This window comes from Eucalyptus grandis, chromosome 5 (genome assembly GCF_016545825.1).
Source record: "Eucalyptus grandis isolate ANBG69807.140 chromosome 5, ASM1654582v1, whole genome shotgun sequence".
Taxonomy (NCBI): Eukaryota; Viridiplantae; Streptophyta; class Magnoliopsida; order Myrtales; family Myrtaceae; genus Eucalyptus; species Eucalyptus grandis.
Genome location: NC_052616.1, coordinates 15,089,860 through 15,112,155, shown reverse-complemented (window position 1 = coordinate 15,112,155; position 22,296 = coordinate 15,089,860). Strand labels below are relative to the sequence as shown.

At 40.5% G+C, this 22,296-nt stretch overlaps 1 protein-coding gene and 1 pseudogene across 1 annotated transcript; one reads left to right on the top strand and one right to left on the bottom strand.

Moving 5' to 3' along the window:
- Positions 1-3,735: 3,735 nt before the first annotated feature.
- On the bottom strand, positions 3,736-14,329 carry LOC104446281 (annotated as a pseudogene).
- A 4,514-nt stretch (positions 14,330-18,843) lies between these two features.
- Positions 18,844-19,458, top strand: LOC120293669. The gene has a single exon (XM_039313373.1). It carries the CDS (start codon positions 18,844-18,846, stop codon positions 19,456-19,458), a length of 615 nt encoding a protein of 204 aa, XP_039169307.1.
- The last annotated feature ends 2,838 nt before the right edge of the window (positions 19,459-22,296 follow it).

The following is a 22,296-nucleotide window of genomic DNA, read 5'->3' as shown; positions in this document are numbered from 1 at the left end:
ATCGCATACAGAATTTCCTCTTTGCACACCTCTCTTGGGTTGGTGACTTGTTGCTCTGTATGCGGTCTTCAAAAAGAAAGGTCTGCAGAGAGGAAACAAAGAATGACCTAGAATAAAGTACTAATGAGATGAAATGATGTACATTTTTGTCATTTTCTTCGGAGATTAATTGTGGGAAAATTATGCTTAGATGTCGTGAAGCTTTAAGTACGAGCATTTAGACATATGTTTAATTTGGAAAAATAATTAGAATTTAGGCAACACCATGAGGACAAGATTAGTGTTAAATTGTTGACACCCCTAGTGAGTATGATGCTCTCTGTTTTACCTTTTCGACGAAGCATAAAGTTAAAACAGTTCCTGAACACGAGGCATTCTATTCACCGATAGAACGAGATAGAACGAAACATACCTGATGGAAGTATCTTAGCTCGGCACCTAGAGTAACAAGTCCCCAGACCGAGAAGCTTTGGCACCCTGTTATTGGATCCACATGCGAGTTCACCTGTCTCGTATGATGAAAGGTTTGAGGTACGTTCAGGAAGACGAAATGGATGCCGTCCGGGCCTTCCCCAAGAATGCCATCTAAATTGACGGAGGAGGTTGGCCCATAAAAGTTGAGCGCAACCTCATCACGATGAAAATCGAAAGAAAGATAATACTGGACTGAGAAATGCGCGGCCATCTCACCGGCATTCATTGTACGAGCGAGTGAGGGGTTCATCGTGCAAGGGGGTGAGGGGCGATGAGGGAGAGTTGCAAAGAAAAAAAAAACCTAATGCGATCGAGGCTCTGCACGTCGTTCTTTCGAGCAGGAATTCATTGAAACGTAGTCATAAGCTAAATGGAGGGGGCGGGGCGATTTTTGGTAAGATTCGCATGTGTAAACGAGCTAAGAAGATGGCAACATGGGCAAGCAAAGATGATTATGGCAACATTGGCGAGCAAGGAAAGATTCAGTTTGAGGTCATATTATTATGAGCTGACATCAGCTGGCGTGGTGCGCACCTGCGGCGCACGTGCGACGCACGTGCGCGGTGGCCGTGCACGCACGTGCGACGCATGCGCCCGCGTCTTTGGATCGGCGCGTGCGTTGCACGCACCGAAGATCGCATATAGAATTTCCTCTCTGCAGACCTCTCTCGGGTTGGGGACTTGTTGCTCTATATGCGGTCTTCAAAAAGAAAGGTCTGCAGAGAGGAAACAAAGGATGGCTAGAATAAAGTACTAATGAGGTGAAATGGTGTACATTTTTGTCATTTTCTTCGGAGATTAATTGTGGGAAAATTTTGCTTAGATATCGAGAAGCTTTTAGTACAAGCATTTAGACATATGTTTAATTTGGAAAAATAATTAGAATTTAGGCAACACCGTGAGGTCAAGATCAGCCTTCAAATTTTGACACCCCTAGTGAGTATTATGCTCTCTATTTTATCTTTTCGATGAAGCAGGAAGTTAAAACAACTCCTGAACCCGAGGCAATCTATTCACCGATAGAACGGGATAGAACGAAACACACCTGATGGAAGTATCTGAGCTCGGCACCTAGAGCAACAAGTCCCCAGACTGAGAAGCTTTGGCGCCCTGTTATTGAATCCACATGCGAGTTCACTTATCTCGTCTCATGAAAGGTTTGAGGTACGTTCAGGAAGATGAAATGGACACCATCCAAGCCTTCCCCAAGAATGCCATCGAAATTGACATAGGAGGTTGGCCCATAAAAGCTGAGCGCAACCTCATCACGATGAAAATCGAAAGAAAGATAATATTGGCCTGAGAAATGCACGGCCATCTCACCGGCGTTCATTGTGCGAGCGAGTGAGGGGTTCATCGTGCAAGCGGGTGAGGGGCGACGAGGGAGAGTTGCAGAAAAAAAAAAAACCTAATGTGATGGAGGCTCTACACGTCGTTCTTTGGAGCAGGAATTCATCGAAACAAAGTCAGAAGCTAAATGGTGGGGGTGGGGTGATTTTTGGTAAGATTCTCATGTGTAAACGCGCCAAGGAGATGGCAACATGGGCAAGCAAGGACGATTATGGCAACATAGGTGAGCAAGGAAAGATTAAGTTTGGGGTCACATCATTATGAGCCGCGCACGTGCGATGTTCGCGCCTGCGTCTTTGGATCGCACGCGTGCGTCTTTGGATCGCGCGTGCGCGCCGCAAAGATCGCATATAGAATTTCCTCTCTGCAGACCTCTCTCGGGTTGGGGACTTGTTGCTCTGTATGCGGTATTCAAAAAGAAAGGTCTGCAGAGAGGAAACAAAGGATGGCCTAGAATAAAGTACTAATGATATGAAATGATGTACATTTTTGTCATTTTCTTCGGAGATTAATTGTGGGAAAATTATGCTTAGATGTCGGGAAGCTTTTAGTATGAGCATTTAGACATATGTTTAATTTGGAAAAATAATTAGAATTTAGGCAACACCGTGAGGTCAAGATTAGCCTTCAAATTTTGACACCCCTAGTGAGTATTATGCTCTTTGTTTTATCTTTTCAACGAAGCAGGAAGTTAAAACAGCTCCTCAACCCGAGGCAATTTATTCACCGATAGAACATGATAGAACGAAACACACCTGATGGAAGTATCTGAGCTCGGCACCTAGAGCAACAAGTCCCCAGATTGAGAAGCTTTGGCGCCCTGTTATTGGATCCACATGCGAGTTCACCTGTCTCGTCTCATGAAAGGTTTGAGGTACGTTCAGGAAGACGAAATGGACGCCGTCCAAGCCTTCCCCAAGAATGCCATCGAAATTGACGGAGGAGGTTGGCCCATAAAAGCTGAGCGCAACCTCATCACGATGAAAATCAAAAGAAAGATAATATTGGCCTGAGAAATGCGCGTTCATCTCATCGGCGTTCATTGTGCGAGCGAGTGAGGGGTTCATCGTGCAAGCGGGTGAGGGGCGACGAGGGAGAGTTGCAGAGAAAAAAAAAAGCTAATGCGATCGAGGCTTTGCACGTCGTTCTTTGGAGCATGAATTCATCGAAACGAAGTCAGAAGCTAAATGGAGAGGGCGGGGTGATTTTTGGTAAGATTCGCATGTGTAAACGTGCCAAGGAGATGGCAACATGGGCAAGCAAGGATGATTATGGCAACATTGGTGAGCAAGGAAAGATTAAGTTTCAGGTCACATCATTATGAGTTAACTCACCACGCTGTCCTGCTGGGCCCCATCAGAGGATTCACTCAAAAAGTTTATTAAAATAAGGATTATGTTGATAGAGTGAGGCAAGGCAACATTTGAAAGTGTATGGTTTTACATGATCCCCATGTAAGCAGAAACCATATCAAGACAAAAATTATATGCCTCCATGCTTTGTTAATGAGTTTCATAGCCTTCACGTACTGAAAGAAAATCAGGTAGAGCTTGACGACTATTGCTCATACTGCAAGGACAGAGTCTACTACCCATTGGATATACCATTTCAGTCAGGGTAGAACTTAAAGCTCAGCAGTTTCACATATACATAACTGAAGATGATAGGCAAGAGACGAAGGAGATGAGCAACCATCTGTGGAAAGGGCTGCAAGAAAAAGGGACTCTGAAGAAAAATGGAAAAAAAGGCTACCTAAAAATCAAGAGAAAATTGGCTAGGAAAGGCTTTATGATGATAAGAGAGGAAACAGACTTCTCCTTAAGTATCATAAGGAAAAAAGCTAAGTATTATACAGGGGTACAATAAGCTCCTAAGAATAGACTTGTAACTATATAAGTGACATTCTATCATTCAGTCCACCAGCTGTTAATAGAGAAGGATTAACTGTATGATGACACAGATAACATCAAAGCTATGAAAGTAAGCTGGACAGCTCCAGATTTACCTTTCCAGTCAAGATTTCAAACTCAAGCAACTCGTCAACAATCTTTTCGAGAACTTGACAATTTTTCTGTAACATTTCCTTTGCTTTGTAATAAGCCAAATCATACATCTGCAAAATAAGGATTCATCAAAGAAGGAACATTAAAGAATCTCGCACTCAACCAGAGATTTCTGCTCTTTCAATTTAGACTATTGGATATAGTAAGCCAGACAAAGCCTCATAGCAACAGAAATCAGCAGTTTTTGTCAACAACTGAAAGTACATCTTTTATTGAAAAGGAAAGTATAGTGCACGTCTATTTGATGGTGAATCACCTTTCTCCAGTCAACTAAATCAATAAGCTCATCGTCCATCGTTTCTTTAGCAGCAATTTGTAGTATCTTCTCTCTTTCTGCTTGAGTTGGCCTCTGCAGATTGAACACTCTATCCATCCGACCAGGTCACTGCAATGCCTCATCAATATGTTTGAGGCTTCTAGTTGTGGCCATCAAGACAACACCATCTTGTTTCTCAAATCTGCATAAACAATTATGCTTATCAGGATGGCAGAAATGCAGAAGCTTCAACCAGACAATAGGGAAGTCAAATAAATAACCTTTTTTCCCAATAGTTAACCATACAATAAAAAGACATTTAGATAGGCCAGCAGCAAGAAAACCAAAAAAGCTCATATACGCATGTCTTCATATATGATTTGCCTATAATACTGTTTCAATAATACTTGGTCTTGGAAATAAATTGTTGAATCAAGTTGCAAACAGAGGAAACTTACACTGGAGATGATACAAAATACTTTAGCAAGCACAAAGACTTAGTAGAAGCCAACACCAAGAATGCAAAACAGGAGCAGAATATCTTGAAAAAAGACCAGTTGAGAGGTCACTGGCAAATCTAGAGTTGATATAAGAAAAACTGAAAAAATGACAGACAAGATTTTGCAAACAACAGTATGGTTGAAGTTACCCATCAAGTTCAACAAGAAGTAGATTGATGAAAGCCTCGTGGTCTTGCTTTTTAGTGTGAATGAATTTAGCACGGACACCAGCAAAAAGGTTAAAATCCTCGAATATGATTACAGGTGCCTACATCAAAGAACATAGCAATTAGGGTTCAACTGCAAAAGAGAACGTTTTGCAGAAGGGAACATGCAAGAAAGAGGGAATACCCAGCACCAAATATTTGATGTGAAATTTCTAGTCAGTCATTAATGAAAAATATGGCTCGCTATATGGAATGTAACTATGATCAATTTAAGCTAATCACTAGTAAAAAGACACCATCTGACCTCATAGGAGGCCAGCTTATTCAAAAGAAGAAACTATACAGAACTTTTTAGAACAAGAGTTGGGAGCAAAATGCATTTGTGCAGAGAGATCCTTTTCTCAACTACCAAACCAGGCATTGATGAAGTATATATTTGAAATGTGTAGAAGACCAAACAAAAATGCAAGGCCTAACATGGATGGATATAGATCAGTCTAAAGTGAAATGCAAGTAAATCAACATGTAACAATAAAAGAAAAATAAAACAAAGAGTTAGAGACGCCAACCAAATCTCGGGCTATCTGAAATAACTCCCTAACATTTGATGCACTTTGTCCAACCCATAGTCTAGCCTCCAACTGCTGGGCTTCAACTTTAACAACGGGCACTCTAGCTTCTGCTGCTATAGCCAATGCCAGAGATGTCTTTCCGGTTCCCCTCTCACCCACAATAAGAACACCCTGCAAATATAAGAATGACAAACCCCAAAACTGATTATTTGACAAATAGGATAGAGGGACATAAATATGGAAACTCTTTCGTTTCTTTTGTTAGACAAGATATTCATTTGCCGCATTTTGTTTTTACTTTTATGAGCAATTAATGACATATTTCTCTATCCGAAAAGAACGCAGCAACACAAATAAAGGTTATTTTCCTTTTTCATTATCTCAATAATCACATGGTCTTAATCTATCATAATGTAATCACAATTTTAACTGTCTTCAACTTGCTCAGATTCTCATTGGTACACAGGAGAGAAGGGTTCTACCTATGCTGCTTTGGTTCAACAAAAGTCTTGACAGATAACATAGGAAAGGTTCTCCATTTATGTCCCCTCGTCCCCACATATAAGGCTTCAGGGCTAGGAAGCAACAATCAGCCTTGTTATGCTTGATCTAGTGAGCTGGTACATTCCACGGTCTCATGGAAGATACATAAAACACACTAACATGATGCTCCTGACATGTAAAACTGCTTTATATAAAATGTGATGGGGTACTATGCTTAAAACCATGAAACACAATTTAATCATCAGATGTTGGGACACTTGGAGTGCCATAACTTGGCACGGAGGGACACTTAAGTGCCATAACTTTAAAATGGTACACACGGAGGGACACTTAAGTGATATAACTTTAAAATGATACACTTAAGTGCCAATATCGGAGTAAAATGGGACACTTAAGTGCCACTTTAGCAAAAATCCGACAAAATGGCTGACGTGGCAATTTTCCGGCGAATTTGGTCCAAAACGGCGTCGTTTTGCACGCTGACATGGCAAAGAAAATATAAAAACGACGCCGTTTAGTGTCTACGTGTAAATAATAATATAAAAATTAATTAAATTAGATTTAAAATTAATTTTATTTAAAATATTCAAAATTTAAAAAATTAAGAAAAATTTAAAAAAATTCTTAATATTTTAATTTTTTTAAATTTTTTTTTTTTTGAATATTTTAAATAAAATTAATTTTAAATCAATTTAATTAATTTTTATATTATTATTTACATGTAGACACGAAACGGCGTCGCTTTTGCATTTTCTCCACCACGCGTCGTGCAAAATGATGCCGTTTTGGACCAAACTCGCCGGAAAGTCGCAACATGTAAGTCATTTGGCCGGATCTTGCGGAGTGGCACTTAAGCGTCCCATTTAACTTCAAAACTGGCACTCAAGTGTATCATTTTAAAGTTATGGCACTTAAGTGTCCTCCTGTGCCAAGTTATGGCACTTGGGCTGTTCTTCTGCCTTAATCATCGCCATCAGTTAAAATAATAACTACCACCACTAGATTATGCTATATACGTCATACGATCATTTCAATATGATATCCAACCATCAACTGCTAGAAGTCCAACATAACCCTTCCGTTCTCATACTATAGTTCATGCACTATCATATTTTGCAAGAGCAAACCTACTTAAAACAGTTTGTTAAGAGTATAAAGAGGGCAACGAGGAAATAGGAAACGAGGCATGCTTGAAATATGCCTCGCCTCAGAACCAGGGAATCTCTCTCCCGAAAGTACCACCCTGTTCAATGAACATTTGATTGGTTATAGCAAAAGAGGTGATGGGCCATCAAATTCAATAGCACGCTCTCAATATGATTCTGCACGCATAGAGAGAAGAATTGCTGCAGAAAGATTTCTATCTAGTAGTCATCCACAGCCTTCATGCAAGCACAATTTCACGTGGCTGATGGAAAACACGGACATACTGAATAGGAAATTCCACCTAAGCATAGTTCAACTAAGAACCCTTTATATGACTCAATTGATTCACTGAGCCCCTCCACAAACAAGCTAGTGTAAAAAAAAAGGGGGAAAAGGAACTCTCCAGCAGAATCCATGTTAGTAGACAAGCAACTTATCTGGGTTGAATTTTTACGGACAAAATTCCATCTTTATGCTAGCAAATACCAATGGTGAAACATCTTCCAGACAAAATGAGTTCCACTGTGGAAGTCTACTTTATGCAGAGTACCAAAAGCATAGAGGCATTTGATGTCTTCAAGAGAAAAAAACATACGCGAGGTGCACGGGTGCCCATTTTCTTGAAAAGTGCGGGGATTCTGTAAGAAAGAGGTTATAAACTAGAGTACTTTGCAGCATAAACACCTTCATTCCATCAAAACAATGTTATTGGCGGATTTTTAACCATCTGCACAAAACAATGTTTAATTATGAGACAATAATTTACAAGAAAGAGGTTATAAACTAGAGTACTTTGCAGAATAAACACCTTCATTCCATCAAAAGCAGTTTTGATGGGATCTATGCCAGCCTTCTTCTGCTGTTTGATTTTTCTTACTTTATACTGGATATACGATTTTTGCAAGAGGACATAAAGGTAACATTTGATTCAGTCAATCGCACATCATAAGCTATAGAAAAAGAACTCTAATGACTATTTTAATAATCAAGTGAAGATAAAATAGAATTCATGAATAGGTGAGAAGTTTCTTTCTCAGTGTAGGGGTAAGTTCATCACAGGGTAGTGCTGATCTACAAGGGATATCTAGCTCCAAAAAGCATATGTTATTGACGAGAAACTTTAGCTGGTAAAGAGTCAAGACCCAATCTACAATATATTCCAAAGCAAAGCACAAAAGACTGAGTAAAGGATTCCAAACAAATGCGATAAAGTACTCCAATTGCATACCACATTTAGAAAAAGCAAAAAGTCGAGGGTCATGCATCAGCTGAAGGGCAAGCCCAAAGCAATTGTAGCTAAAGAATCATAAAGGATATTTGAAGCAAGGAAAAAATAATACCACTCGCCGAAACTTCTGCATGTTTGGATCTCTACGTAAAGGCCCGTAACCAAGAAGTCGAGGGACTTTTCTCTTCAAAATCCGAAACACATTATACAAAATGTATCCATATACAGCACTTCTAATCAAAAACCACAAAAACCATTGGAGGTCATCCGTTTTTTGGATTTAAAGCTCATTTCTGCTTCCGATTGCCATTTCAAGTACCTTGTTGAGCCAGCAGTTTGGTCAATTTCCTCCGGCCAGGCCATTCCCAATCGCACCCTCACCTGTGGCACATAAGAAATAGTAGAACTCATGGACAAAGTTCACAATTACCGTGAGCTCGAGAAAAAAAATTATTGAAATAGACATATTGCAAGGTTAAAGAATCAATACCGGATAGGGGATTGGGTACTCGACAATGGGAAAAAATATCACTGTCACTATGTCATCATTTATGTTTTTGACTTTTCAACAACCCAACCTCTGGCATATCATATGGCTCGAGTCCTCCACAATCCCCTTAAGCATTGATGGAGGAGACTCTTCGTCAAAGGGAACTGCTGATGAAAATTCAACTCTGAGAAAGGTATCCACATAAGTTGAACGGAAGTCGGGATCCCAGAAGCAAGCATCTTCATGTACAACCCATCAAAGCCCCCCAAACCCTTCAAACAGCATTTAAAATTCCTGGAGACATGCAGAATAACATTAAAAACCGAAAGAAATGAATAACGTAAAGAAGAAACTATAAGTTGAAAGATGCAGTACCTTGATGTTGACATAATATTCCTTTGTGTCCCCCTTCAGAGCAACATACATAGCACCCCAATCATGTCTGATTCGTGCACTGTCTATAAGCTTCTTGGATACGGCATAAGGTACGGCTATGGGATCCATTTCCCACCTATTTTTCTGTTCATTGTACCATGTTTTGGACACCACCCTATCTCAGTCCAAGAGAATTTGTTCCTTCAAAGTAGTAAAAAAAAATCCATCAGTGTTAGAGCAAGCATCTAAATTTGACTTTGACGCTTCTTGAATCTTTATTTACTTGAAAGGTATCTCGAACAAAGAAGAGACGAGGTGTATACACTCTTTTCAAAAGTCATGAACAAATGACAATTCAGAAGAGTAAAGACTCAAGGCATCCAACTTGGCGGAATAATGCACAAAGTCTTCAATGGTTTAGGCAAAAAGCTCATGCAAAAGCATGCTTGGGGACTTGTGATATAAATATGAGACGCAAACAGCACATGATCCGACGATGAGTGACCAAATCTTCTCTAATCTGTTATGATTCCACAGAGGGGGTGGGGTTTTCAATTTTTTTTTTTTTTTTTTTCGCGGGGGAAGGGGGGTTTGGCGGGGTCTGGGGAGTTGAGAACAGAATACAATTTTACTTGACAAACCAATAACACAACACACCCACATCACTGCTGCTACTCAATGATCCAAGAGTTACCTGCCGTTGGGTCACATACTCTTTCCCAAAATCCACATCTTCTAGTATTTTCTTTCTTTCGATCTGCCTTAGTTTCTTCACGCCACTTCTTCCACCCATGATACAAATGGAGCCCGATAGCTTTGGGAACCACGACCTCCTTATCCCCGAACATCCACTTCAACTCGAGTACAGGAAAACCCTTGACAACTTCATCAACCGGTGTATTTACAATATAACGCTTTTCATCACAAATTTCTTCATGCTTTTTCTTATGCGAGCTTCTAGACTCCTCTGCGGTTCCCTAGAATCTTTAAGGCCTTGTTTTATAAGAAGAGCAAAATCTACTGAATATTGATGAAAGAGAGGACCAAAATCTTCAGTCTCCACAATCCTTGGCAGAATCATCTGTTCCAGGTACTTCCTTTGAGCACTTTTCAGATCTTTCTGAATATCAGACTTGAAAGCTTGGTTTCAGAGTTTAATGGCACACTTCAGACAAAGGGAAACATTTTGCTCAAGATGAAGAAGCATGCTCATTTACCTCGGAAAGGAAAAAGAATTGCTCAAACTAGGGTAGCCCATTCTCAAAAGTAGATATGCATAGAAAGAGCACAGAAGGTGGAAACACTTCGAGCAAGTTGGCATCATTAAATTGGAAACCTGCCAATCTATTCATAGTGCATACACCGAGAACAACTGAGAAATATTTAATTAAAATGTATGCAGCAATGATGGGGAAAGCCTTGTGGTATCAGCATATTGAACCAACAATTGCCCCTATAATCTGGACTATAATTATAGGGGAAATTATAGGAACGCCCATCAGTTGATGATACCATGAACACTCACACACGTGATCAACAACAATAATGGTCTAAGTAAAACTGCAAGCCTCAGACATAGTTAACAAAAACACAGGCTACACTGCAGTTGTTCTTTTTGTTTTCCTTCTCCCTATCATATCAAGCACCGAGCAGGGGAACCAGAATATATAATGCATATAGGCTAGATTCAATTCGAACACGGGCATCGTTCAGAAATGCTATATATATGTACATATTATGTATATACACACCACTGAAGGGTACGTGATCCAGAGCGTAACTAAATAAATATCTGACTTATAACCTTAAAGAGACTAGTCCCCTTTACTCTCCTAATAACATGAAATAAACCACAGAACTTCCACTTCCTATCTTCATGATCTAGAAAGTGGATAGCATACTTATAACTAGACCCAGAAGAAGACAGCACTGAGTCTCTGTAAAGCCTAAAGAGATTTCATCCTGGACATTGGCGATCCGAAGGGGAACGGGGGAGGGCTGTTGAAAGCACAGGTCCTCCAAAGCTGTTGTGCTACATAAAAGCTTCCTTCTGGGGCTGGCATCAGATGGAACGTCTGAGGGGCAGATTCAGAGCAGAGAGCGTTAGAGAAAGTCAAGATGTACACTACAAGGGTAAGGGTATACGACTACACTACTCAGTATGCAAATACAAATACGATTGACTTAAATCGATCGAGGATGGACGGGGATTGATAGAGAGAAATTGCATAGAGTTTACAAGATCTAATAACTTCAAAAAAGGGTAAATTTCTTTGGGCATCACCCCCAAAAAGTTGGCCTTTTCCTAACACTTGGAAACTCAAAAAGAAATAAAATAAAAATATCAAATGGATCCTTCAACCGAGAGAGAGAGAGAGAGAGAGGCCTGGTTGAAGGCCTGGATCCTAACTAATTTGTTGAGCAAAATATCAAATTTTAACTTATTAGTGAAAACTCTGATTTTAAGTGCGGTGAGGATAATCTTGTTCTGTTCATATTTGTGATACACATCATCATGTATGATGAGACATTTTGCAGAAATTATGAGATTCTTTGTCTGCTGCATTATCTCAAGTGACGGTATCATATGAGATGATTAATCTGGACATGCCATCATTGAAGCTGATCCAAAAGTGGGATGCACGGTAAGATTTTGTTGGTTATTAAACTCATAAATGGTATCCAACGTGCTGAAGGGCTTGATATATGGGGTTCTTTCATATTGTTGATGAAGGAGCTAACTAATTTCCAGGATTACTATAAAGCTCTCCCTCTCCATTACAGAGCGTTGTTGATATGATGAAGACTCATTTTAGGTAGACAGGCGCAGTCCTTCACAACCAGCGGATTCCTAATAATACAGTTCCATCTCAAGACGAACATTGGTTTTCATATGCAAAGCTGCTGCGGTGAGTGCATGGTTAATTTTCTCTTTTGTACATGGTGCTAGCATTTGTTTGTTATCCGGGAAGTGTTTCTTCCCGACTCTTTAAGCTCTTATGTGCATTGGTGTAGAGCGTGGTAATGATCACCTACAAAATGCGGCTGATGATTTAAAAGCCATGAAGGACTACAAGGACTTGCTCACGGAATCAGTGTTTCTTCATGCCCTAACCCAGAGTTTCTTCAAACAATCTTGGAGGAGAGATCTGCCTATTTCTCATGTTCAGCTGATTCAGATGTCTTAGTTTGTCCATTAAGGGCATACATGACAACGGCATTGTGCAAAGGAGGAAACATGGAGGCCCCAGAATCAATTCTCATGGAGCTCAATTTACCTTATTTTGACAACGTTCTTTATTGTATATCCTTCTTCAACCGCACTCGTGCTAAAATAGATTTGGGCTCGAGGTAAAATGCAAGTACCTTTCAGCTTTTGAAAAGATGTGTGTCTGGCAACCTTAAGGATTTCATTCCTACCAGAACCTTAATGAAAACAGGCTTTGATTGGAGAAAGGAGTTACCATAACACCACCTGCATATAGCATGACATCACATGTGTGAACAAGTGCATACTTGACATGCATCTTCACGCCTTATTTCCAGTTTGTTTTCAGTGTTCAGTGATAGGTTTGTCTATGCTTGCTATGCTCAACTCGTCCAATTTATCGCGGAATTGGGTCAAGGGGTCATCACCCTTGCCATCAGTCTGGTCGCCATGTCTCTGGTGTTCTTTCCTGACTCAGATCCATCTCCAATTGCAATTGCGAGAATCTGCGATTCCTGCCTCGGTTCGATATGTGAACGTAATCAGTGTCGAAGCCCAATAGCTTTGGGAACCACGACCTCCTTATCCCCGAACATCCACTTCAACTCAAGTACAGGAAAACCCTTGACAACTTCATCAACCGGTGTATTTACAATATAACGCTTTTCATCACCAAATTTCTTCATGCTTTTTCTTATGCGAGCTTCTAGACTCCTCTGCAGTTCCCTAGAATCTTTAAGGCCTTGTTTTATAAGAAAAGCAAAATCTACTGAATATTGATGAAAGAGAGGACCAAAATCTTCAGTCTCCACAATCCTTGGCAGAATCATCTGTTCCAGGTACTTCCTTTGAGCACTTTTCAGATCTTTCTGAATATCAGACTTGGAAAGCTTGGTTTCAGAGTTTAATGGCACACTTCAGACAAAGGGAAACATTTTGCTCAAGATGAAGAAGCATGCTCATTTACCTCGGAAAGGAAAAAGAGTTGCTCAAACTAGGGTAGCCCATTCTCAAAAGTAGATATGCATAGAAAGAGCACAGAAGGTGGAAACACTTCGAGCAAGTTGGCATCATTAAATTGGAAACCTGCCAATCTATTCATAGTGCCGAGAACAACTGAGAAATATTTAATTAAAATGTATGCAGCAATGATGGGGAAAGCCTTGTGGTATCAGCATATTGAACCAACAATTGCCCCTATAATCTGTACTTAGCACTAATCCAACTGTGTCTGTAGTATTGGGACTCACAACAAATGAGGGGCTGCAGAAATTTTGCCTACTTGAGGCACTCTTTCGCCAAATTTCCCTCTTGAATCTCTCGACCAGAGCTTCACACACTCTCTCTCTCTCTCTCTATGAAACAAATCTCTCTCACTCCACTACTCATTGCAACCGTCTCCCCCCTCATTATACTATCCTCAACATCCCCAACTCTCTCCCAAATTCTATCATACTCGTCCTCCAATTTGCTCAAGGTCTCCTCAAATTCACCCCCTTTTGCAGCCGTCTTCTCGTTCTCCCTCTTCACTCTCATTGCCTCATCAACAATCTCCTCTGACCTCTTAATCAACCCTTCTTTCTCTCTCTTCAATTCCCTCAGCTCCTCGTACATGCCACGCAATATCCCCTCCTGCAATTGCCCTTTTTTTCCGATTTCCCCGCCTTCATCGCCGCCTCCAGCTCCTTCACGCGCCCCTCCCCTCTCCTAATCTCATCCATACATCTCAGGACCACCGAAACCTTCTCCAGCAATCTCTTCGTGCACTTCGAAAACTCGTGCCCTTTCGCTTCAGACCCCTCCTCTACTCTCTCCAAATTCAGCTCCGTCGCCATGGCCGCCGCCGCAGCCGCAGGGGCCTGAACACGGCGAAACGGAGCGAAACCTACCGCTATGAAGAACACCGCGCAAGCCAACGGCTTCACCGCTCACTGGATCACTCGACCCAAGCTCTCGGAAGCTTCTTCCGGAACCGGCGGCGCCTCCTCTCCCCCGCCGCCGCATTTCGAGCCCCGGAAAGGCTCGGCGAGCCGGAGCGCCTGCAGGCGGGCGGCGAATCTCGGAGGCTGCCGTTGCCTCCCGACTGGCTTCGAGGCGAAGGCGAAGGCGAAGCGGAAGCGCGTCAGGGGAGGAGACGGCCGCCAGGATTGCGGCGAGAGGAGTGGAGTGGCGATGGAGGAGGCGACGGAGTTCATGGCTCTAAGCAGCGGAATGCGCAGCGCGCGAGGGCATTGCGATGAAGAGAGAGAGAGAGCTCTTCGGGAGTGCCGGAACGGAGCTGAAAGTGGTTTTTTTCTCTCTCCGGGAGTGCCGGACCGGAGCTGAAAGTGGTTTTTCTGGGATTTCGGAGAGAGCCGGGAAGAAACGGCGGAGGGTGAAACTGTAATTACCGAGCGTTCAAGCTGAGGAGCGTCTATTTTTTCAGGTTTTTTTTTTCGTTAATATTGGAATTGATGTGTGAATATTTTCTCAATCATACTCTAAGTCTATTAATTTTCAAAGTATGTATTTCAATATTAGTGCATAAAAGTATGGGTGAACATAATTTTAGGATCGAAACGATAAACGAATAACCAGCATGATTCTAAGTTCTAGGATACTGAGGACGGGTTTCGATTTTTAGAAATTTGGGAATCTGTTCCAATGGATGGAATGCATAACTAAAATCTATAATTACTAAGAACCCGAAATAAGTTTCTTTTTATCTTTCTTATTCTATGTCTTTGCTCAATCTTATAATATTAAATGGCATCCGATGATGAATATATAATTTGAAACTAGGAGTGTGCAAAGGAAGCGGGACTCGTCCGAACCTGCCCGAACCGATGGTTCTTACGGGAACAGGTCCACTTCCTAATTCCAATTTATGAGAACTCGTGGATACCGGTCCAGTTCCCGATTCATTGGACGGATCCATTCACATGGACCGAATCGGTTATATTATAATATATTAATTTTTAATATTAATATAGTCAAAATCAATAAATCTCAAATTTAGGAATTGCATTATTCTCTCTCAGTTCTCCATCTCGTCTCTCCCAAAATTGCTCAAGCTCTCACAGTCTCTGTTTAGGGCTCCGATATGGTATTACCTTATTTGCATGCTTCTCACGTGGAAGGTAGCAACATTCTTGGGGTGGATAGAGAATTTCTTTGCTTTGTGGTTGAGATATGAGAAGTCGTGTTGTTAGTTTGAGTTAGTACTGCAGCTTTTCAATTGCTTTGACTTGAATAAAAGAGATGAGCATGATTGGATTGTTATCTAGCTTAATCAAGTAAAACAAGTAATTGTCTAAATTTATTTGTTATGCTTTTCCTCTAGAGGGTTCCAAAACTTCTTATCTCTAAATCAAAGACCTTCATCTTAGTCGAGAAAATGTTATTATGAGTGAATCGTGAATAAGAAACGCGGATGAATTTTTTCTTGCGCATCCTCATCGTGGTACTAAAGTGCCAAATTTGCCCACTTGTTCCTTGCAACAGCATTAAGTGCACAAATTTGTCCTCATTACCTTGCCAGTTTTGGTTTCTCATTCTCTTTGCGCAAGTCTAGATTGGCAACATTTAGTTGATGTTTGTCGATCCACCTGGATACCGAAAAGGGTGGTTCTCAATTCTAATTTTTCGGAACCAGTCTTTAGTGTGAGATTCTCGATTCTAGGGCATGCACACCCCTATTTGAAACCACTATTTTAAGCTTTCGTTTTCTACTTAAACATGATCGAGGCTTTTACTTGTTGATGTTTTATATTCTTCGTATGTCTAAATATAAATTATGATTAATGGGTTGAAACGGCAAAAAATTATTTTTAAGGTAATGATTCAATGCAATTGTTCAATTATAAATGCAGGTGAAACTTGGAATGAAATAGGCTTAAGCAAGTAGGATAGGTTCTAAGTTCCAAAAATTTTAAAATCAAATGTGATTAATAAGTTTAAAGTTCTAAGTGGAACACTAGGACCAACCCTCAAGCTACTCACCTCTATGTACCAACACTTAAATCAAAATCTTATGCAAAAGACCGTACAAAGAGGATGGTGTATATAATTTGCATGAAAAAAACTTTGTTCTTTAATATTATGAAAAACACTAGATTAGTACATATGTAACAAATTTATTCAAAACTAATTTTTTGATCTTAAAAAACCCCCAATTGATACAAAAATCTCCCCGCCATTAGTTTTGTAACATTAGGCTAGTGGACCCCAAAAGAAGAAACGGAAAAAGAAGTTTTAAATTGCCCAAAAGAAGAAACAGAAAAAGAAGTTTTAAATGCTCCAAAAGAAGAAACTGAAAAAGAAACCGAAAAGTCATTAAAGCAAAAAGTAGAGGGGAGAGGGTTCGGTTAAACAGAAACTGAGAGTTTCCTCGACCAAAAAGATAAGAAAAAGAAGGAGAAGAAGAAGAAGAGAAAAGGGAAGAAAAGAAAGAAGTTTTGGCACATGCACGCCTCGGATGCCTCGCCAAGCCGACTTGACTCCATAACACAGCACCCGGTAAGAGATCAAGCCCCTTGTTTGTCCGATTGAAGTTAAAATCGAAATTTTTGAAGTCTTATTTTGGAGTCATTGAGCCGCATATTTTCGCAAGAATGGTAATTTAGGGTGTTGTGGAGCCGTGGGATTTTACGGATCGTGATTTGAGCTTATGGTTTGTCCAAACAGAATTTCAAAGTTTCCGCGCGCAGTGAATAGTACGCGTCCAGCAGCTTTGGGCCCGTATTTTGTCATTTTTCGGCTTGATTTTGGGATGGCCAATTTGGGATTCTTGTAATATGTGTCAATGGCTCTCTATTGAATATAAGTACATTCAGATCGGGGTTTGGAAGAAAAATTTAAGGCTTGATCAAGTTGCGTTTAAACTTCATGTTGCGAATGGCTTAAACAATCGCTTTGGTTATGCGACTTGTTAGTGCATGAAGTCCTTTTGTTAGAGTTAAGGCGTAACTTAGTCATTTTGTAGTCGAGATAGAATTTTATTAGATTTTAACATTATTCTTCGGTTATTTGATAGGGCTTTGAGTTTGACGATACAAGTATCGTTTGTCGTTTGGTCGTAGACGATAAGGTGAGTGGTACTATATCTTCTTTGGTTTTATAAAATCATGTCTTAAAGTATATATATTGAATTGAGAAGGGCATTTTTATTGCATAAAAGCTAGATCGAGCAATTGCTACCTTTTGTTGATTGTGAATCTTTGAAAAGCACGTTATACAAGGTTTGTGGAGAAACATATATGAAATTGCTTTGCGATCGATTTATAAAAAGGTTTATGATGATTTGAGAAACGGATATGAAATGGATGATGGGCTATGTTGTAAAATGTTATTTGTTTGGTTTAAGTTATTGATTTTTGGATTGGATTTCTGGTATTGGAGATTGGTTATTTATGCTCAATATGACTGTGAACCTAGTGAGAGGTTTTTGGGGTATGCATACCAGGTTTAGGATATCCTTCTGGGCCTAGCCACCGGCTTTATAGGTGGAGACCTTGCCAAGGGGGAATCTTGGTCGCCTTGTCACGGGCGTTGTGTCGTGACCATGGTTAGTTATTGAGTTAAAGATTGATCAATGGATAGACCATTGATATGTGTTTTTGATGGAGATTATTCAATGGATTCGACCATTGATACTTGAATTTTGATGGCGATTCAAATGAGTTTTCCATATTACTATAAATCTTGATGATAAGAAATAACTCTTATAAGATTCAATACTTATTTTATATATTGAGTTGGCTTACGAAGTTTGGTATTGTTTTGTATACATGCATAGTGGTTGTTCGATCCGCTTAGAAGATATGTACTACTCACCGAGCTGTGGTTGCTCATCCCATTCCTCCTTTAATCTTTTCAGGTTCCTCGGCTAGTGGCGAATAAAGCGAGTGCGCCATCGTGCGAAACTTTGGGGAGTTCTATTTTGTTTTGGTATGGTTTAAGGAAGTGGTGCAAATGATCCTTACTAGTGGAATCGTCTAAGTTTTGAAGTATATCTTTTCTCTTTTTGATGGATTATAGAAACTCTGATGTTGCAACCAATTTGAAGGTTTATCTGATATTTATATATAAGTTAATATCAGTTTGTTGGTTGTGTTTGAGGCTACGTCTTTTGTAAAGAAGGACGGCCGTGTCATCCCCATTCTTTGTAGTTTTTGGGGTGTGACATTTTTGGTATCAGAGCCTAAGTTTTGATCTTTTTGGGTGTAGTTATGGGACGTTGTGAGGTTGTGTGATAGATTTTATTTTTGCGTTAGTCTTCTAGATTATAAGATGTAGTTTCATTCTTGGATTCAGGTGATCATGAGTACCGACTCTGAGACACTTGCCTCGCTTCGTAGGAGTCGCAAAGGCAAGCGAGTCGCTACCCCTGAGGCTAGAGACATGCCTTAAGCTTCTCGAGGTGCGTCTTTGAGAAGGAGACTTGAGGACCACTATGATAGGAGTCCTGACTTGCACGAAGTCGGAGAAGAGGATCAAGAGCCAACCCGTTCAACTGAATTTGAACAAGCAATGATCCATTGGTATCGCCAAGCAAAGGAATTAACTAGAGATGGAGCGACTGGTTCAGGCACTTTTGCCCATTTTAGAAAGGCGAAACCACCCACTTTTGATGGGAAAGCCGATCCTCTCGCGGCCGAGCGTTGGATTAAAAAGATTGATGGGATCTTTGAAGCTGAAGAGGTTCCCGAGGATCGAAAAGTTAAATTTGCCACCCAATACCTGGAAGGTGAAGCAGAGTTTTGGTGGGATGGAATGAAGCCAAGTCTTGGAGGTAGGGATGTTATTATATCCGGGAGGACTTTAAAAGGTGTTCAATGCTCAATTCTTCCCAAAGTCATTCCGGCAAAGATGAAGGGTGACTTTGTACATGTATCTCAGGGTGACTCCACAGTTTTGGAATATTCAGTCCACTTTAATCAGTTGAGTAGATTTGCCGAACACTTGGTAGCAAATGAAGAAGATAAGGCCGATCATTTCCTAAGAGGGCTCCGACCTGAGATTAATTCCGCACTTGCACCTTTTGTATTAACAACTTATAAGGATGTACTAGAACGAGCAATCAAGGTGGAACAAAGCATTCTGAAGCATCGCACACAAGGAGCGCCTCAACCCAAAAAGGTTTAAGCCCACAAATGTGCAAGGTAGCCATACCGATGGTAGTGGAAGGCGAAGAGGTTTCACCGGCCAGGACAGGTTCAAAAATCCAAGTAACCAAGGCCCTTGTAATACATGTGGAAATTATCATCACGGTGAGTGTTATCGGAAAATTGGAGTATGCTTCTCATGTGGGAAAGCGGGACACATGCTGCAAGATTGTCCTACACGAAGGAATCCTCCTATTGGCAATAGATCATGTAATCTATGTGGGCGACAAGGGCACCTAGTACACCAGTGTTTCAGGCGGAGGAATACCCCTTTCATTAGTAGGCCCCAAGAGAACCAACAAAGGCAAAGTACAAGTGGGAAAGTTTTTGCAATGACAAAGGAGGATGCGGCAAAGATCTAACGCAGCTTGTTGCAGGTAATATTTCTATTGCCTCGCATTGTGCTTATGCATTATTTGACCCAGTGCTACGCACTCCTTCATTTCAACTGAATTTGCAAAGAAGCTTGATGTGTTGCCTGACCCTCTTGAATGTGAATTGTGTGTTGATACTCCCACTGGCGATTTCTTAGTTGGTCATCATGTGTTCAAGAGATGTGTGATTCGGATTAACAATGTTGAAATGCCTGTGGATCTAGTGGAGTTAAATATTCAAGATTTCGATGTTATTATAGGGATGGATTGGTTATCTACCTATCGTGCTATTGTTGACTGTTTTTCAAAGAAAGTGATCTTTAGACCTTCGAATCAACCCGAATTCTCTTTTTCGGGAAGTTGTCAAAACACTTCTCCAAGGTTGATCTTGGCTTTGCAAGCAAGGAAACTTTTGAGAAAAGGTTGCTATGGTTATTTGGCTTGTGTAAAAGACACAAGTAAGGCCATAGTAAAGTTGGAAGATGTTCCTGTTGTTAGAGAGTTTCCAAGTGTATTTCCCGAGGATTTACCAGCTTGCTCTTGATAGAGAAATTGAGTTTGGTATTGAATTGATGCCCGGTACAAAGACCAATCTCTAAGGCACCATATCGGATGGCACCCACCGAATTGAAAGAATTAAAAACGCAGCTACAAGAGCTTTTGGATAAGGGTTTCATCGACCAAAGTGTTTCACCTTGGGGAGCTCCTGTTCTATTTGTGAAAAAGAAGGATGGTAGTATGCGGCTTTGCATAGATTATCGAGAGCTTAACAAGGTAACGGTCAAAAACAAATATCCCTTGCCCCGGATTGAGGATTTATTTGATCAACTTCAGGGAGCTCAGGTATTTTCCAAGATTGACCTTCGTTTTGGGTATCATCAATTGAAGATAAAGATAGATGATGTGCCTAAAACTGCTTTCAGAACAAGGTATGGCCATTATGAATTTTCGTCATGCCTTTTTTGGATTAACAAATGCACCTCGCGCCTTCATGGACTTGATGAACAGTGGTGTTGTGGAATATCTAGACAAATTTATTGTGGTGTTCATTGATGACATCCTAGTATATTCGAAGAGTTTAGAGGAACACGAACAACACTTGAGGTTTGTCTTGCAAACTTTGCATGAAAAGAAGTTGTATGCCAAATTTAGTAAGTGTGACTTCGGCTTGATCATATAGAATTCTTGGGTCATGTGATCTCGAAAGATGGCATATTAGTGGACCCAAAGAAGGTTGAAGCAGTTGTTAAGTGGAATCATCCAACAAATGTTACAGAAGTGAGAAGTTTTCTTGGGCTAGCCGGTTACTATAGTCGATTTGTAGAGGGGTTCTCAAAGATTGCTAGTCCACTTACCCGTCTAACTCAGAAGAAAGTTAAATTTGAATGGTCAGACCAATGTGAACGCAGTTTTCAAGAGTTGAAGAGACGGCTGGTGTCGGCTCCTATTCTAACTTTACCTTCTGGAAGTGGCAGCTTCGTAATTTACTGCGATGCATCCAAAGAAGGTTTGGGTTGTGTTCTTATGCAAAATAGCAAAGTTGTTGCCTACGCTTCTAGACAATTGAAATTACATGAGAAGAATTACCCCACTCATGATTTGGAGTTAGCAGCGGTTGTGTTTGCCTTGAAGATATGGCGGCACTATTTGTATGGTGAAAAATGTGAAGTCTTTACCGATCACAAGAGTCTGAAGTATATCTTTACTCAGAAAGAACTGAACATGAGGCAGAGAAGATGGCTAGAACTGTTGAAGGATTATGACTTATCCATTAATTACCATCCGGGTAAAGCTAATGTGGTAGCGGATGCTTTGAGTCGTAAATCCTTTGGAAATATGGCAGCTTTGCTCACTTCTCAAGAATCTATTCTTGAAGATATGAGGAAGTTAGACTTGGAGGTGTTGGTGCAGCAGCTTGGTGCTCAATTAGCTAATCTTCAAGTACAACCTATGTTGATTGATAGAATTAAGGCGAAACAGAATGAAGATCCACAATTACAAAAAATTAGATAAGGTATGGAAGCTGGAAGACAAGCGGATTTTAGTTTACATGTAGATGGATCCTTGTGATTTCGTGGTCGACTATGTGTTCCTAAGGACTCAAACCTAAAAAGGGAGATCCTGCAAGAAGCTCACAGTACTAGATTTTCAATTCATCCGGGAAGCACTAAAATGTATAGGGACTTGAGAGAAAACTTTTGGTGGATCAACATGAAAAAGGATATTGTAAAATTTGTCGATCAATGTTTAGTTTGCCAGCAAGTGAAAATTGAGCATCAGAAACCAGGTGGACAGTTGCAACCTCTAGAGATACCTAAATGGAAGTGGGAGCATATTGCCATGGACTTTGTAGTTGGTCTACCAAGGACGCCAAGTGGTAAGAATGCTATATGAGTGATTGTCGATCGATTGACTAAGTCTGCTCACTTTTTGTCATATCGATT